Genomic DNA, 19,623 nt, shown 5'->3' with positions numbered 1-19,623 from the left:
ATGCTCTAAATATTGAAGCCATACGTCACCAACAAATTGTCATAATACATTGATATACACTTTTTAAAATAAGTTAGGGAAATTGGTATATTTTAGCGTTTGATTGTTTATTCTGTGACATATTTGAATTTTCATTTTTTGTGCTTTGTGAATATTTTTGGTCCCCCAAAATATTTCGACACATTTTATTTGACTTTTAATTAATTTTCGTGCACACACATATATGCACCCATATCCCAATATCCCTAACTAATTTTGAATATTGTATACTGGTCAGTACAGGGTAAAACAAAAATGAAAACCACGAAAAATGTCTGTGCTTGTCAATGAAATCAACATGAAATATTCTATACTTGTAGTTGACTGTTTAAATTCAGAGTTTGCGCACTGAAACTTATACGGCTTTTCAAAATAAAATCCGTATCAGGAAAAATTTAAACCGATGTGAGAAATTTGACATTTTTTTTGGTCTCAATTTTGAAAGATTTCCGTAGAAAATAAAATCTAATTCATTAAAACATGTTTCCATGTATTTTCTCTCATGATATCTTCAAAAGTATACAAAGTTCATCCCCACCGGAACTATTGTGACAGCTGCTCTCCACGCTTTTCCGGTCCGCGGTCAAAACTAACGGAAACACTTCCTGAACTGCCTGGTGTCACCTCGCCTGTCGTCCGGGGGCCGCCTGTCTGCCGCTGAGACTGGGGATGCTGCTGCAGAGATGGAGTTGAATCACAAAAACAACAAAGTGTCGGTCAGAGTTTGAGACAAAGGGAGGGGGGTTAGCATTAGTTCTCCAACTGAACTGATCGCTGGATGGATTATTTGTTCGAAATAAGATAGGAGGAAATTTAAAAAATCAGGTCGAAAAATGAAGCTGCTGAAGCCGAGCTGGGTGAGCCACAACGGTAAGCTTGTGCAGGAATCTGTTGGACCAAGTTGGGCTTTTGTTGTCGGAGGGGGGTGAATTGATAAGGAGGCATGATGGTGGTGGTCGACACTTGTGTGACTTGTTCGTGACTTGCTAGTCAATCACACGCCAGACTTAATTCAACAGCTGAACACACACAGCGGGTGTTTTTGTCATTATCAGTATCTATCCTCGCTCTTCCAAATGTATTAATGTTTGCTAACCCTAGCTAGCTAGCTAGCTTGTTAGCCCCCCGGCTAGCTTAGATTCCCTGACGCTAGCTGACTTTACCTGCCAATTGACCCATGTCGAAGTTGCTGTCTCAAAGTGACTTCATGTTTCATGTTTTTGAGGTCCCAAACGGCATTTTGGTAGAGACAACTTATTTTAACGACAGTGAACATATTCAATATGGAGCTAAAAAAAAGTATGTGTTGGTGAAATGTCCAAGCTGTCAGTTTGGAAAGTTAACCGTTGGGGAGATGGCCTGAATTTAGGGTGCAGCAAACGCCAGTTGTCACTACAGGGGAGTTGTGTAATTGACAAGATTAACGTTAGTCGTTTAGTCTGTGAAGCATCTTGGAATTTTGCAAATGTCTATCACTACATGCAAGGAAACCAAAGTAGCAAGGGATATGTTCACAGGCATGTTTACCTTAACTAACGGTGGCAAGGTTTAGAGTTATCTGAGTCAGAGACAGACAGAGAATCCAGCAGATGTTTGGTGTTTCTTGTTGTAATGCTTTAGCATTACATCTTCTTCCAGTCTGCACAAGTGAAAATGTTTTATTCAAACATGTATGAAGCCAGTAGACATTTAACATTTGACGTTGATGGACGATATAAGACAAAAAATGAAAACCGAAATAACAAAAGCTTTAGTATGTTTTTTTTCTAAATTATCAGTTAATCTGTTGATACTTGTATGACAGTATTGTAAACTATCAGTTAAACTTCAGATTTATTAAAGGTGCACTATGTAAATTTTAATTAATCAGAAGAGAAGATCTTCATTGACTGTCTTTTTTTAAACGACTCAACAAGCCAAATAAACAAACTCTCTTTGTTTTCATGACTGAATAAACAAACTGACCTTAAAGGAGAGCACAATTTCATACTGTGTTTCTTTGTTTATATGTGGCGGACCCTGCCACCTTTTTATCTTCAAACAGTGCGCTGAGAGCCTTATTCCTCTGAGAACAGCTTGTTTATTCAGTAATAGAAAAAACATATTTCTAAATTTGTATTATAACCTCATCAAATATTGTAAATGTTAAAATACTTAGTTTTGATTTCTTTGCCAAAATAACTTAGTGCCCCTCTAAGTAGTGAGACAGGCTTATCACAGTTTCTCAGCCTCCAAGGTGATGTCTTCAGAAGTGTTTTTTACCAAAATTCAAAGATATTCAGATTATAGTGATAAAAAACAGAAACCTAAAAAATCCTCACATTTTAGGAGCTGGAATCAGTCTGTTTTGCTTGCTTAAATTGACTACTAATTTTGTGCACTGCAATCATGTAGAGACACACAAGCAAATGTCAAAGGGTACATGTATAAGTAAATATAAGATATATAAACGCCGGTTTGATTTTTTTTTAATATCACTAAATTCAGCTGCTTACAGACAGAGTCAAGGGGATGTAATATTTTATTTTAGTGATTCTAGAGGATTTCACAAATCAGGCCCTATACAGGAAAATTGTAGAATACATGTTGAACTAATCCACAGTCACGGACACAGCCAACACTTTGAGATCATGGGCATGCTCTGACTTAGCTGTGGAAAATCACAGAAAAGTTAAGGAATTTTCCATCAGGTCAAGAGTCCGAAGCCTGATGTAGAAACACTAAGGTCACTGTGACTTTCCTGCTTTGTATGAAAGTGTGTCCTATATCGTGTTTTTACCATGAACAACTATGTTATTCCTTTCATTCTCAGTTATTATTCATTATCTATCTACAACTTCAATCTACAGCTTGATTTGAAAAATATGACTACATGTTTCTAATGTGTTTCACAGGCAAACCCATATTTTCAGTTGACATCCACCCTGATGGGACAAAATTTGCAACTGGTGGCCAAGGTAAGACCAGTACCACTGTTTACATCCTTCAGCACTGAACATGCTTCGGGTTTTTTTGGCAGGGGTTTATTGAAATACTGTGCATTTTCCATAAATGTTGTACTTGAATTGGATTCTTTTTTTCAGGAGAGGACTCTGGCAAGGTGATGATATGGAACATGGCGCCAGTTCTCAGAGAGGAGGATGAGAAGAATGAGAATATTCCCAAAATGCTTTGCCAGATGGACAATCACCTAGGTAACAAGCCTTATCTGTAGTCATTTTAATGTTGATTCATATAAGCCTGTTGAATCTAGGAATGTTTGGTTAAATTATATATGTGTTGGTGAATATATCCATGCAGGCAACTGTACCATCAACAGTACTGGTGGTATGGAGTGTTATTCCCTCTTGCACAAGCACAGATCGTACAAGCTAGTCGGCTGTCAGCTGTATTCTTTTCGGTGTGTTTAACTGCAGCTTATTCGACGAGACACAAGCAATGGTCTGGTACGTCTTAGCTCTTAGTTAGACTTCACACCAGGTGTGGCATGTGAGTAGCATGTAGCACTACTGAAGTATCTATCTGTCCAATCTTTACTGGGTCTGACCCCTGATGGATATCAGAAAATGAATGGGACATCCATGAGATGCATGCAAGAAGAAAACAGCATTATTTTATTGATGAATCATTTATTTTTGCTACCCACAGTAGCTCTATATGCCTGCAAAGAGAGCTCATTGTGGGCGCCTTAATATTTTTTAGATTTACAATATTTATGTTTATGGCTATGTTTCCCATAAATATAAACAAGCTGTTTCTCAGAGGAAAATGAGGTCCCCGCAACAGTGTTTGAAGCTAGAAAGGTGACAGGGTTCGCCAAATATAAACAAAGTAAAACAGTTTGAAATTGTGTTAAGGTCAGTTTGTCTATTCAGTTTTTTCAGCCATGAAAACAATTTTTTTCTTATTATTCAGTCTGTTCAGTCATGACAATAGAGAGAGTTTGTGGAGCTTAAAAAACACTTGGAAGGCTGCCGGTGTTTGTTAACATATGTTATATTTCTTATTTTCATCCTCTTGTTGACATCACCAGTCCCTGGTACAGACTGATTCTGCCCTTCCAAATATGACGGCCAACTCATGATGTTTCTTTAGGTTTCAAATCCTGCTTAAATCAAGCTTGACTTCTTCTCAGTAAACAATGTGGCCGATACATACTGCTTCTCTATTTTCCATAAATCCTGCTCCTGCATATGCATCAATGTTTGTACTTCTTCTGTGAATAGTAACAGTAGTTAAAGGTTGGAGAAGTCAGATTCTGATGAAATAGTCGCTGGTTTGAATCTTTTTCCTCATTTATATTCTCCACGGGTGGCAGCTGCTACACACATAACAGTGCTCCCTAGACAAACAGATTAAAATAACCTCCTCTGTCCTACACTACCTCTGACGAAAAACACAAGCTGCTGCAGTGTTAAAGGACCGTGTAAATGTGCCAGTAGTCATTTTAATAATAAAAACGTTTTGCACTGCAGGTACCATTATTGTCCACTATAACCGACAGCCTTATCAGCACAACACCATACAAGGTGTATTTATAAGAAGAGTCAGCAAGCCTGTTTGTTTTTTTTCTGCAGCGTGTGTGAACTGTGTGCGTTGGTCCAATAATGGACTGTACCTGGCGTCAGGAGGAGATGACAAGCTGGTCATGGTGTGGAAGAGAGCTGCGTATGTACACACAAATACACACACACAATGCGCAAGTATACGTGATGTTTTTTTAGAAGGTGAAACTACATTTCTAAGCGAACTTCTTGATTATTTTCACCACAGAATGTGTTCTAAATTTAAATTAAATGTTTGAGGTTTGTGCTGTTTGTGTGTTCAACAGTCACAGCTGGTGATTGTTTGTTTGACTTTGACCACGTGTGTGTTTTCTCTGTAGATTCATCGGTCCGAGCACAGTGTTCGGGTCAAGCAGTAAGCTGGCCAATGTGGAGCAGTGGAGGTGTGTCACTATCCTGAGGAACCACACAGGAGGTAGGATAAACACAGAGAACTTACTGGATAAGATTAATAAAATAAGGACTGAGTCATAGACAAAAACACGCCATAGCTGTTCTAGATGACAGAAACAGCACTGGGAGCCTTTAACTAGTGAAACATCTCTAAAGCTGTGTGTATGTATGTCTGTTTCATTTGTAGATGTGATGGACGTGGCATGGTCTCCTCATGACGTGTGGCTGGCCTCCTGCAGTGTGGACAACACTATTGTCATCTGGAATGCTCGCAAATTTCCTGGTAGGAGAAACAGAAACCAGAGCGTCCCCTGCCTGTAGTACCACAGCAGGAAAATAGATAGATGGATGGGTTGTTGAATGGAAGTTTGAATAATTCCAAACTTGCTGTTTCAGGAATTAAAAATAATGAAATGTATAATTTGCAATAATTATCATTTTAATCATTTTGCACAGTTCTACTTGACCTTGTGTCATTTCATTAACCAGAAGCAGAATTTAAAGGATACTTTGCAGAAGTGCTACATTATTAAAGGAATAGTTAAACATTTGATGAGATCAACTTTATTTATATCTTAGGAATAGTTGACATGTCAATTCAGAAAAACATTTGTCAACTTGTCATTCATGTCTTTATCTTCTTTGTGTCTCTCCAGAAATGGTGATGTGTCTGCGAGGACACACTGGGTTGGTCAAAGGTCTAACGTGGGATCCAGTGGGGAAGTACATCGCCTCCCAGGCCGACGACCACAGCCTCAAAGTGTGGAGGACAGTGGACTGGCAGATGGAGGCTAACATCACAAAACCGTTCAGCGAGGTACAAAATCGCTGTCAGCTGTGTGATGATGCTGTGGAAACATCTGGATTGGTTATGTTTTTTAGCCTTTTCATTTATAGGTCACATCTGTTTCTGCACCTGCCAGTTCTGTCACAAGCACTGTTCACCAATAAAGGTTTTATTCATTTTCTCTCTTCTCTCCCTGCTTCTTAGTGTGGCGGGACGACCCACGTCCTCCGTCTGTCCTGGTCTCCTGACGGTCAGTACCTGGTATCAGCTCATGCCATGAACAACTCTGGTCCCACTGCTCAGATCGTGGAGAGAGACGGCTGGAAGACTAATATGGACTTTGTGGGACACCGTAAAGCTGTCACTGTGGTGGTGAGGAAGTTTTAACCACACGTTCAGTCTTTCAATGAACCCTTCACCCAAAATGTGTCTGTGTACCCATGGATCTTGTTTCTTTCTCTGTAGAAATTCAACCCAAAGATTTTTAAGAAGAAGCAGAAGAACGGCAGCTCTCCAAAACCCAGCTGTCCGTATTGCTGCTGCGCTGTTGGCAGCAAAGACCGATCGCTCTCCGTCTGGGTCAGTTCGCACTTTGACAGTGAATCGAAAATAGTAAAACATTAGTATAGTATAGTATAGTATAGTATAGTATAGTATGAGTTAGTACCAGTGATGCAGGTTCCCACTTCACTTTAGTTGTTCATGGTGATTGCATTTGTTCCTTCTGTTGACTGTGAGCAACTGCCTCAGAGATAATCCATCTCAGTAAATACAATGATTGCCTCATTGTCTTTACCTCATTTTTGTTTAATATTTGTGGAGACAAAAAAAAACATTGCCTTTAAATGAATGCTCAGTAGAAAAGTTTCTAACCCCATTTTCATGATTGTTTAGTGAGGATAAACATATGAGGTCTTGAGAATACTAACATCTGTTTCTTCTCCTCAGCTGACCTCTCTGAAACGCCCTCTGGTGGTCATCCATGATCTGTTCGATAAATCAATCATGGACATTTCATGGTAAGTTTTTGACCGGCAGTGTGTAGCCATGTTCAGACTGCAAGCACCAAATCTGTTTTTTGGCGTATCCTGATGGAAGTCTGAACAGTAAAAAAACACATGAAATTGGTACATTTGCAAATTGGATCCAAACCAGATTTGAGGATGGTTTGACATGTCAGTGGATTCCTACAAATATTTGGGTTTGGTCGCTCATTTCAGATTTCAAAGTGTCTTTTTTGTCATTTGCAATGCAACACACAACAACAGCGTCCAAGTACATCAGCAGCAGAGCAGAATGCATGCGGTCACTAGCAGTGCGGGTCAACAGTCTTAGGACAGTCAAACTGAAATTAATTGTCTGCTCCACAGCTTGACGGTGTGATTGTTTGAAGAGTGAGTTAATGGATGAATGATTACTCATGCTTCCCCGTTGGAAGCATACATAGTGACTGATTGCTACGCCATTACCATAGCAACCTATGCAGACATGCTGATGTCTGGACCCAAGAATATGACATGATCAGTTGCTGATGAATGTGTAGACAGTCTGTCTGAAAGTCTGATTTGACAAACAAATATCTGATTTGCTTGCAGTCTGAACTTCGCCTTAGTATCTCTCTCCCCTAGCTTGCTGACCTGTCACAAAGTCAAACACTGAGGTGACATCACCCACATAAAGTTGATCCCAGAGATTTATAGAAAGTTTTACCACTATAACCATTTTCATAGTTTAATTTATTCAGAATAGAAAGACATCTGCCTGACCTTGGTATCCTGTCAGCCAGTATTATAAATGTTTATTTTTTTCAATAAAAGTCTTTACTCTGTACACATCACTGTACACTCTGCTGTCTTTGTGTATTTGTCAGGACCCTGACAGGTCTGGGGATGTTGGTGTGTTCGATGGACGGCACTGTGGCCTACCTGGACTTCTCACTGGATGAACTGGGAGACCCACTGAATGAGGAGGAGAAGGTAAGACACACCTCATGAAATCCCATCACAATCTGATCCTCTGACTGTGTCTTTGTTTGCAGCACAACAGGAAATTGTTATCTACCCCATGAAGCAAAACAAATGACTGCCAAACTAAAATTAGATTATGTTTTCACTCTTGTTTTAGCAACATTAACCTCAAGTCTTTCCCCTCTTACACTGTAACCCAACCAGTATGGTATGTGTAAACTTTGCTGCATTGGTGTTTTCTTTTTTTCATTTCACTTCTTCAAATGAATGTTCGTCCAGAAAAAGTGGGTTTGATTTCTAAGAGCTTGGTGTTGCATAAATGACATCTCTTGTCTTCCAGGAGAACTTCAGTGCATTTTGTTAGTGATAAGAAAAAACCCTAAGACACTACCATTACAGAAATATTCAGCTCTGTGATCTAGTTACAAGTTTATTTTGCTTTAAAGCTGAGAAAAGAACAGGTGAAGTCTGGATTAAGACTTGAAACCAGCTGTTTTTTCAATTGTTCTCAACTGATATGGCCACTAATGAGAAAATGCAAGACAAGGCTGCTATAAGTCAAGTTTAAGTTTTTATTGTTTTGGGGTTTTTTTGTGGTACCCCAGCATTTTCTTCCTTTTGTTCTTGTTTGGATGTGTTCCTTCCTTCCATCACTCCTTTAAGAGCACTATGAACCCAAATAAAACTTCTTCTCTCTCTCTCTGTCCGTCGTACAGAACAGCATCCATCAGAACATCTATGGTAAGAGTCTGGCTATAACCAGCACTGAGGCTCAGCTGTCCACCACCATCATCGAGAACCCCGAAATGCTCAAATACCAGCAGGAGCGACAGAACTCGGCCCAGGCCAACTCTGGACCAGGCAGTGCTGGGCCCGAATCCTCAGCCCCAAAACTCAACAGTGTGATGAACGGAGAGTCTCTGGAGGACATCAGGAAGGTGGGAAACTAAAATACGACATCCAACAGGCAGCACAAAGTGTTGAACGGCTGTTGTTTAGGTTCAGGACAAATATTGAGCTTTGATGGATAATGAATAATGATAATGCATAATGAATCCGCATTTTGTCAATCAGTGTGTATGTGTGATATCATGTTTTTAAATGCACATATTTGCATTTTAAAATCACTTAATGTGCTCAGACAAAAAATGCAGACTGACTGTTCTGGCTAATAAAAGTTTAAAACGATTATAGCAAGTCATACAACCGAGTTTTAGAATCTACATAGATAAATGTAGAAATTTAAACTGTTGATTGATTATAGACATTTTGACAATAGCAACTTACAATAGATATTTTAAATGAAACTGATTTAAAAATTAGTTTTAGAAATACAAGTCAACAAAGGAGAGCAAATGATGTATACCAACTTGGAAACAGCTCAAAAATGACGTTTTCTACTTTTTCAGAGCTTAAAATTCTTGGCTGTTTTATTTTGTCACCTTGCAGAACCTTCTGAAGAAGCAGGTGGAGACGAGAACCGCAGACGGGAGAAGACGAATCACGCCGCTCTGTATCGCTCAGCTGGACACTGGGTAAGAAAACATGAAGTCTGATTTTCACTGGTGGACAGATTCATTACCTTCATTTACAAGATAACTGACAGCGAAGAAACCTTGCAAACTAGGTTCAGATTACAAAGGTAGAGGTATGAATATTGTTTTTTGTTTTTTTTTCTAAAATCAAAGTGTATTTGTTTGTGTGGAAACAAGACAATAAAAGCAGAATCAGTAAGTAACAACACAGATGAGTATAATACTGATATAAAAGATTGGTTAGTTTATTTTAACTTAAATAATCTTAAGTATTATTCCCTGTAAAGAAAAGTTGTTTTATCCCTCGTGCAGCTTGTTTTTTCAGGCAGAAAGAGGCTGTCACTTAATTCAGTGTTACAGTGTTAAATGTTGTTGCATAATAATCCTTTGTGACGTTGACTGAAATGTGTTTGAAAGGGAAAGAATACACTTACACAAACATAACATCCCAGAAGAGAGACCTTGCCGCACCACTAAAACAGATAAAAAGTCAAACCTCTCCACTGGAAAAAGGCAACAGTACAACAGGTCCGATATTCCCTCATTGACAATTAGACCAGATCCAAAATGTGGGCTTAACAAATAGAGAACACCAGCAGTGGCAGCAGCATGATGTACCACCAATTAATGAGCAGTTGAGATGGAAAGCAGCAGCAATACATGTCCCTTTCCCTGGACCTTAAAGTTCACTTTGATTCAAAAAAACACATTTTTCTCTTGATGATGATGATGACGCACGACGTAATCAGAGTTGATACAGATTAAATCTACTGTAGTATTGGACATTTTGACACACAGACCACAAGACTGGATCCTACCGGATTCGATTAGACTCAATATTATTTTGATCTCTGCCAGACTTGGGTTGCACAGTGAGTCTCTGCTAGTTACTGTGAGGATTTGTGAAGACCTGTGGTTGAGTCAAAGTGACCCCCAGCTCATTAGTAGCTTTAGAATTAATAGTAGCACCAGTATTTATAATTGTAGAAACATTAACAGATCACTGTTTGTCTTTCTCTGCAGGGATTTCTCGCCGGCCCTCTTCAACAGTGCTCCCATCCTGCCCTCTGGCTCCTCCATGTCCAACCAGCTCTCCTCTCAGCTCAGCTCTGACTCCAGCCCTGGACCGGCCTCTTCTCTGGGGCTCAGGCCCAGCCACGACCCTATGCTCACCTCGCCTCCACCCAACAGCGCTGTCAAGGGCCTGGAGGACAACAAGGATGGGTACAAGCTGATATCAAGTTTATAATTATCTGTTCTACCCTCACTGTTTTCTTTTTCTATGATTTTCTACATCATTGTGTCTGTGCATGTTTACCTCTCCTCAGTCTCTCCCTGTCTTTCTTTTCATCTGGTGTCCTTATGTTTCAGTGTAAAACCGTGTCTACTACTCACATCAGCCTCCAAGATCGAACCAATGAAAGCTTTGGACTCCAGGTTCACAGAAAGGTCAAAGGCCACGCCGGGGGTCACAGCCGCCATCTCCTCCATTGCTGGACTCACGCCTCTGGATAGGTGATTGACTCAATATAAGTGAAGTTGTTAAGGGGTCTGAGGTGAAGCAATGCCCTAAAAAATAACAAACTGTCCCTAAAACCAACTTTTTTGTTGGTCCAGCAGGCCAAAAGACGGCATCTCCGCCCTGAAAGATGTAAAATCGAAAGAAGACACAAGCAGCGACAGCGAGGACAAGATGGCTGCCATCAATAAAAACCTGTCCTTTAGCAAGCGGAAACCCGATTTGCTGATGGACGGAGGAGAGGTGGTGGAGAAGAGGAAAAAGGGACGGCCCAGGAAAGACAAGATGGCTGCTCCCATCACCCAACCCTTCACTCAGGTAAACAAATGGAGGGAAAAGATGAATATAGGTCCTTATGATATATTATTTGGGGTGTCACGATTCTTCAAATCATCAATTCGATTTGATTTTCGAATTTTTTTTCTTTTAGCACAGATTTTAGATTAGTCTTGCCAAGGATTGTTGGATTATACCAATGGTAACTTATTAAATTTGTTTTATTCTTATATCGAAAGATGGTCTGCATGGTGTCATGAGGGAAATAATCTCCATTACTCGTTTGCAATGTACGACATTAAGGCCTTATGTGTCGAATTGAAATAATTCATTAACAATATAAATGTAACAATAACTTGTTTCACCAGCCAATTGGAAACTAACTGTAAACAAAAGAATAGAAATCACAGACGGCACCTGCCACCTAGTGACGCCTCTGTTACTGTAGTGTGCACTCTTGACAGCAGATGTCATTCAAGTTTACAACAAAAAATCGAATATGCCGCAGCCAAAACGGACTACTGTCATTAAAATTAATGGGAAAATCTGCGTTTTCACCGCAACGCCGGATCCAACGTGAATCTGCTTGCCACGCTACGACATGCTATGGATGTTTTGGTTTTTTTCATCCTCTTGGCACGCCTGCTGGACGTGCTCTGGGAGGCGTGGCTAAATCCTGTTTTCTGCCTTTGATTTCGAAGGTTGAGATCATTGGATATCAATATCTGACTTACAATCGAAGATTGTGACACCCCTATGTTTTACATGTAGATATTCCTTTATTTCTTTTGAAAAAACCTTAATAAACCAAAAAAGAATTATTAAGAAAATATATTTAGATTGTGGAGACATTTATTAACTCTGTATGTAAAGAAAAGTCAGTCAAAGCCTTTTAACAGTTGAATAGATTTGAAATATCTCTGGTTTAAAACATTTTGCTTTGGTTGTGGTTTTAAACAGCATTTAAAACAGTGTCTTTAAATTAAATGGCTCTATTAGTTGTATTAAAAAGGTGAAGGAAAGCTCCTTTGTTGCAGAAAGTGATAAAAGTCTATCTTCTTCTGTCAGATTACTCCTCCTGCAGAGCGGGAGCCCAGCAGGGTAGCAGCTCCTCCTGCTGCTGCTGTCGCTGCTCTCAAGCTACCAACACCAAGTTTAAAGAAGGCCTTCAGTCTACAGGTAACACACTCTGACTGTTTGTGTGTGTGTTTGCAGTTCTCCAAATCTTTTGTGGTGGATTTAACTTGTTTTATCCACCAGATAACACATTTTTATTTTTTGTGTTATTATTTTATTATTTCATTCAACAAAACCACCTTTATGAACATTGAAGGCAAAAGCCAGATGTATGTGTATGTTTGTGGGTTTTTTGTCTGTTATGTAAATGGTATTCGAGAGTCCCAAACTTTTTAGAGCTTTTAGTTGATCCTTTAAGAGAATATTGGATTTAAAATACATGATTATATCTTGGAGCCATGAATATGCTTTAGACGGTCTCTGTGATCTCCTTTCCACAAGTATTGTGTCCTGTCCTGTGAGTTATTCAGGTTGCAAATATGAAAGCGCTTTCTTTGATGTTAGTCATTTTAATATCTTCCCCTTAGACCAGACAATTTCAAACCGCCATCACTATTGCACAGCAGTTTGATTAATAATGTTTTTAATACACTATTCTGCTTTTTATCCCCCCCTATTGGTGTACAACAGAAAATGAAAAAGAGAGCAAAATGGAACCGATTCCTTTCATGATAGTTCTTCATTGTCTCGTTCTACACATAATTCACACACAGTTCCTATCTAGTTTCCCAGGTGGCAGTTTAACATACGACAAACAAAATTACACTGCACAAGAACGAAAACTGTTTTCTTGCATCTCACTGATACTTTTATGTTCCTGCCTAGTCTCACCTGCTCAGTACTTTCAATCTAAGGAGAGTAACACAGACCATGCAGTGATTTTATCATTATATCATTTAGGACAAAACTGTTTTCTTACATATGTGATATGCTAAAAATAGAAAATGTGTGTGTGTGTGTGTGTGTGTGTGTGTGTGTGTGTGTGTGTGTGTGTGTGTGTGTGTGTGTGTGTGTAGGTTAGCATGGAGCCGTCGGTGTTCCTGGAGGTGGAGAACGAGGTGACGGTGGTTGCAGGTTCAAGGCTCAGCCAGCTGCGATGCTCCAGAGACGGACGAGACTGGAACACACTGCTGCCCAGCTCAGTGGTCACAGCAGCAGGGAGCAGGTAGGTGGCTCTGCTGGCATCGCCTGTGTTGTGACTAAAATTGATAAAGCGCGTCGCTAACGCTTGAATTGTTTCAGTTAGTCTAATGTTTTTTTTGTGTGTTTTTTTTCATATTATACATTTGTAGTAATAAACAGATCACAAACACTAAATCACTTCTTTCTGATCTTCCTCCCGCTCAGTGACGTCCTTGCCGTCGCCTGTCAGGACAGGATGTTGTCTGTTTTCTCTTCCTGTGGGAGGCGACTCCTTCCGGCCATCCAGCTGGCCACACCTGTGTCAGCTCTGCACTGCTCCGCCCACTTTGTCATGGTTCTGACTGCTGGAGCGACGCTGTCCGTATGGTCAGTGGTCACGTGTTCTGTTAGAAATGTCATGTGGTGGATTTTGTTAGACTTGATCTGTAGTAAATAGGGAAGTTTCTAGTGTTTCTGAGCGCGTCAGTTATTTTTCCATACATTTTTATACACATTCAGTACACACTATAAGAAGAGTGGTATAAATGCAGATGCATTATTTAAATTTCAGAGATAATTATATGGACGGAGAAATATGGATTTATGCTGATATATTGTTCAGGGTGTTACACATTTGTTTTCTTCTATACTGGTTGATGGAAAAAAATCATTCAAAGGTTTTCATGCAGAGCTATACAAAGGCAATAATGACTTGCTGATATCGTTTGTAATAAAATCAGTGTGTTCTTTGTTATCTGTCTGTGCGCAGGGACGTTCAGAAACAGAAGGCTCTGGTGAAGAACGAGTCTCTGCTGACAATTTTATCTGGTGAGACACTGCAGCATGATACAGCACATATCACCCTCTGAAGTGATGTATTGTTGTGTTTTCATGTCTGTTAAATATGCGTCACATACACCGTATTTGTTATTTTGATAAGAGCTGTAAGTAGGTGTATTTTTAACTCTGGCCAGGACCAGGTTAGCTGGTTTCCTTTTCATTCATTCTATATGCTAAGCTAGGCTAACCCCGGTGCACTCAAGCTCCATCTCAATCCATTCCTCAAATGTTAAATTATCCTTTTAAAAGTACTTTTAACACATCATAAGGCATGAAAGAGCTCGGTTGAAGGCCAAGATACTACAAGATTGTTTTGAATCACATTATATTGATGTAGGTAGCTATTTTAGTTAGGTCTACTCATTTAATTTCCCTAAAAAATTCATTTTATTTGTGTCTGTAGGTACTGACATCACAGTGTCTCAGTCTTTGCTGACTCAGCAGGGCGTTCCAGTCATTGGACTGTCCAATGGGAAGTCTTACTGTTTCAGCTCGTCACTGGAGACATGGTGAGTTTGGGTGGCACGGTTTGATGTGACTTCCAGGTTTAAGGTCACAATTCGATTCCAGTTATGCCATTTTCAGACTGCTGAGTATTGATTCTTGAAGAAGAACAGATCATTGGTTTTAAGCCCTAAACTGTCATTTACGTCTTCAAATGTTTCAAAAATTAGGCTGCATTGTGTCAAGTGTGACATAACAGCTATATTTTTCTTTTCAAATGTACAGCACTAAAACCATGTGGTCAGAGGGGGAAAATGGGAGAATTGCCAAAACTGATCGTGCTTGTGTCTGTCATAATTTAAACTGAATGCTCATTTCATTGAGAGTTTCAATAGCACTGATGAGTTTGGCTGAATATTCCGATATTATTAAAGGTGCGCTATGTGTCAGAACGTTAATATTCCCAATATTAATGAGGTAATAATACAAACTCGGAACGATTATTTGATATATTTCCATATTAATGCGCTGTTCTTGAGGAGGGTGATGCAAACATTAACACAGTAGCACAGAATGAAAATACGTTTTACTTTGATGAAAGTTTTTTTATTCAGTCATGGAAAGGAATGAATGAGAATTTTCTCCTAAATTTTCTCCCCCAAAACTACACAGTACACCTTGAAGTATTGCATTGATTAATACTCCAATGGATGTGTGATTAAACTACACGCCACTAAACAATTTCCAATATACACAGTTACACTCTTTCTTTCTCAGGACTCTGATAGCAGATAATGGAGACTCTCTAGTCCAGTGTGCTGACTTCAGGAGCTGCCTACCTACCCAAGATGCACCTGTGTCTTCAGGACCGCTGGCTGTCATGCAGGGCCGCAACCTCAAGTACGACAGTAATATGTGACCTTCTTACCACCAGTGTTTCTTACTGCAGATAAAGAGGTAGATAAAATAATGTCTTTGGTTCCTGCAGTGCTGGTCGGCTGGCATCCCGCCTCTCGTCCACCCCTCATCATCTGCAGCAGGGCATGACACTGGCCTTCCTGGAGAATCAGCAGGCGGCTGCTCTGACTCTGCAGTCGGCGCAGGAGTATCGCTACTGGCTGCTCATCTACGCCCGTTTCCTTGTCAACGAAGGTAACAAACTGTCGAATGATTTCACCTTTTCTTCAGATTGATGAGAGAAAAATGATGCTAACATCAAAGCTTGTTGCTTAGATTTAAGCGCGTGTTTGTGTGTTTCTTCCAGGCTCAGAGTATCGCCTCAGAGAACTCTGTAAAGAGCTGCTGGGTCCCGTCCACAAATCAGCAGCTACAGCCTGGGAGCCCACCACTCTGGTATGGCACTCGACTGTCTGCCGGTTGAATTAGTTTCATCTTCACTTCAAACTTTTCTGAACGTTTTCACAACTTTTGCCTTCCAAACTTAAAGTCAGTGACCTCTTCATCCTGGTGTCAAAAGCTGCTTCCTCTCCAATGGCCATAATCTCACTTTGGTCCACAGTGATTACTGCTACCAAAGTTAATGGTTATCCCCGGTTAAATTTCATGTTCTGATGCTCATGCAGTTATCTGACAACTGAAATATATTTATTTATATGTCTCTAATCGGGGAGAAAGCAATCAGTTTTTTGGGCCTGACCTGCATCCTTTTAATTAGCTATCTGTCGAGTATGAGTAGTTGTATTGTCTATCATGTTAACTGAATATGAATATGACACATGAAAATAACAGATAGCAGTCTGTCACCCCTAATTTTCTCAAGTGACTTGAGGTCCTGATTCAGAGGTTTATCGGCTGCAATTATTGAATGACATGAGTCATCAGCTTGTTGATCTAGAGAAGAGGTAACGCTCTGTAGGAGCCGAAAAACAGTCTACTTAATTTTATGCTGCAGTTTTACAGAGTGAAGTTTCCTCCCTCATAAAAGTCTTAGTCTTCTATACCTACCTACTCAGTGATAGGATGGGAGGGATGTCACCAGCCGATAACCGGTGCATCCTTAATTTTTACACACTTGAGTTTTCCCTTAACTCCCTGATAAATTATATTGTCTATAAAACATCAGAAAATAGAGACGGAGACTATCAAAAGTTCCCAAATCCCTGTACGACCTAATTTTCTTCGTTCCTTTTCCTTTCTTATTTTGTCTGACAACAGTCCAAACCCCAGAGATCTCTAATTTACAGTGAAGCAAAGCAGAGAAACACAGTCAGAGAGGCTGAAAGCAATTATTTGCCATCGTGCTTATTAAAGGATTAACCTATTGTCAAAATTAAGGTTGCTTAACCTGCTGTTGTTAAATTAATCAACTAACTGTTCTCGCTCTGCTTCATTCTTAACACCTGCTGCAAGAAATGCTGATTCATATTAGGCCATCTTCGTCTCTGCCTCTGCCATTATTTTCAAATGAGTTCAATCTCACTTGTTTGTACTATGTAGTCCTGTTTTGTTTTGTTTTGTTTTGTTTTGTAAATGAGTGAGCCAAAGCTAGCTCTGGCAGCTCATCAGCAGGTGCATTCATGTCACTAACTGTCGTCATTGTTTCCTGTGTGTTCAGGGGCTACGTAAGCGGGAGTTGCTGCGGGAGGTTTTGCCTGTCATTGGAGAGAACCTTCGATTCCAGAGACTGTTCACTGAATACCAGGACCAGCTGGAGCTGCTGCGCAACAAATAACACACACTGCTACACACACACAGACTGACACAGACACATACTTGGATTCATCATGAAACCAGTCTGATTCGTCCCGGCTCGGTTCGGGTGAACTCCGACTGTTTTCCTCATCTTGGGAAGCTTGAAATGCTGTTCTGGCTGGAGAAACACATCCTGGGTGTTTTGTGAGAACTTAAATAACAGCCGGTCCACAGCTTTTCAAGTGCTTGGATTTTTCAGTGCTGTCACTCACTGGGGAGAAGTGGGTGCTTAAATCTTTTTTTAATCACGATTTCAGTTTGAACTCTCGTCTTTTGTCTTTTTTTCCTGCTAAACGTGTTTTTTCTAACCTATGCACCTCTCTCCTGCACTCCTAATCATGAACTTTATAAGATTTACTTAAGAGAGGCGGTGATAGAAAGGTTGCAGGTTTGATTCTTGCCACGTGCAGCATCATCAGCTGTGTGTCCTGTTGAATCGCTCTCAAGTGTGTTTCCCTCCTCAGAGAGAGAGCAGAGGTGAGACGCTTATAAAAGAAAAATATAAATCAGAGAGGATGTAAAGGAGCAATATGCTTGTACCAAAGTGATGCCTTCACACGTAGAAATAACCACAAGCCTAAATCTGCAAGGTGAAGTAGATGTAGGGCGTCCAGACAGAGGTTCAACCGGGTTTTTAAAGGCTCATGACGATATTTCTTAACTGAATCTGCCAGTGGGAGAAGTTTTGACAATGTTGGTCTTTAAAAGTGACAACGCTTATACCAAAACGTGAGGTCACAGTGGAAAAAATGAATACATTTAGATCATCACTGGAAATGTAATTTATGTACTGAAAGTACATGGATGGACCTCTGGGAAATGGAGTCAGAAGGGATCTGCGAAAAAAAGGAGTTTTTGTCACTTTAAAGCTGATTCTAACCTCCCGGAGACGTTCACAGGCAAGTCGAAGAGCACTTAAAGCAGGTCAGACGTGAGAACATAAAGAGAAGCACAGCAGCCACATTTGTATTTTGACTGAATGCAAACAAAGAGAAGTCATGAACGCAATGTCAAAATAATAAAGTAAAAATTCAGTTTGATTATCAGGTTGTGGCTACGCAGGAATCAAGATGTGTGGATAAATCGCATCTTGATCCTCAACTGTTTACGACAATACAAGCCGTCGATCGTAGACGCCACCTTGAAATCACGTCACTAATTGTTCAACACAATTAATTATTATTATTTTTTTACTGTAATTTCATCAGCACCTCTAAAATCAAGATAATCAAATATTTTGAAGCTGTTCTGTCAACCAAGGATTTATCGTGTGCTTACCAAGTCTGATGTGTTGGATGAAGGATTTTAGTACCAAACTCAGTCTTCAGGCAGGTCTCATCCTCTATCATGACATCTCAGATTATATTATATTTACTGAATACCTTTAGTGTAGTCTCCTCCGGCCTGTCTGAAAGAAAACACTCAAAAGGGCAAGAAGACAATTCTTTTCATTTGACTTTCATTTCATCCTCTGACCTGCAGGTTTTTGAACTTTTTACCACAGTAACATCCAAATAGATTAAGTGTAAATATCAGTAGCTGCTCAAGAAAAACATGCTGATGTCATCCTTCCTGGGCTCCAGTGTCTTGTACTTGTATTTGCAAATCTCCAAGGTATATTAATAAGTAATTATGTGTGTCAAACAGGCCTCCAAGTAATCAAGACAAAAGGTTCTCTCTTCATAAACACTATCAACTTCGCTCACAACATCCGGTGCAGCTTTTTTACTCAATAAATCCAACAATAATAGTTTCTCAGTTACACATGTGGTTGTTGGTTTGTCTTACTGTTCTTGAAATCATGTGAACATTTAATCAGACCAGGCAGAGATCAGAGAGGGCCAGTGGAGACATGTTATATATTATTTGGTCTTTTTCACTTTTTGTGTCTTTTGTAAATAACCAGAGTCTCTTTGCTGAAAACTACGTTTATCACCGCAAAACCACTGCATAGACATCTGTTTTTCAGGACTGATAGGGGAAAAGTACTTTTTTTTCCGTGTCTGACATCCATAAACTTGACATTTTAACAGGTTTCAAAGGTTGTGAAACCCAACAACACCTCAATGAATTTCAAGAAAAAGTACTTGTGTTTAGCCTTTTTGTCTACAGCAGCAGTAATACACTCCTCTGCCAATTCAGTGTGTGTATATATAAATGGAGAGCATGAGCTTTGAAAGCTTGTTTACTGCTGTAATTCACTGCACAGTGTGAAGAGCAGCACTGAGGCAGAATGAATCCTCTTTCTTTACTAATCTGTACAGCATTTCTTTTCTTTCTTTTTTTTTGTTTGTTCTTTTGCTGTTAGTCATTTTTAAATGTTTGTACAAGGCAAAAGTTTTGTTTC

At 39.8% G+C, this 19,623-nt stretch overlaps 1 protein-coding gene across 2 annotated transcripts; it reads left to right on the top strand.

Moving 5' to 3' along the window:
- The first annotated feature begins 630 nt into the window (after positions 1-630).
- hira (histone cell cycle regulator a) lies at positions 631-19,523 on the top strand. Of its 2 annotated transcripts, none has more exons than XM_030416817.1 (25): positions 631-909; positions 2,934-2,996; positions 3,123-3,233; positions 4,617-4,707; positions 4,925-5,019; positions 5,185-5,280; positions 5,654-5,814; positions 5,989-6,156; positions 6,250-6,363; positions 6,733-6,803; positions 7,655-7,760; positions 8,468-8,689; positions 9,201-9,286; positions 10,310-10,510; positions 10,658-10,801; positions 10,907-11,123; positions 12,150-12,260; positions 13,175-13,323; positions 13,506-13,667; positions 14,050-14,108; positions 14,524-14,629; positions 15,342-15,464; positions 15,553-15,716; positions 15,829-15,917; positions 17,140-19,523. In XM_030416817.1, the coding sequence occupies exons 1-25, from the start codon at positions 873-875 to the stop codon at positions 17,254-17,256; spliced, it is 3,063 nt and encodes a 1,020-aa protein (XP_030272677.1). In that variant the 5' UTR covers positions 631-872; the 3' UTR covers positions 17,257-19,523. The 2 variants fall into 2 exon arrangements, with proteins under 2 accessions (XP_030272677.1, XP_030272676.1); XM_030416816.1 differs by having other exon boundaries at positions 10,904-11,123.
- The last annotated feature ends 100 nt before the right edge of the window (positions 19,524-19,623 follow it).

This window comes from Sparus aurata, chromosome 5, assembly GCF_900880675.1.
Source record: "Sparus aurata chromosome 5, fSpaAur1.1, whole genome shotgun sequence".
Lineage (NCBI taxonomy): Eukaryota > Metazoa > Chordata > Actinopteri > Spariformes > Sparidae > Sparus > Sparus aurata.
This window is presented reverse-complemented; position numbering and strand designations above follow the sequence as displayed.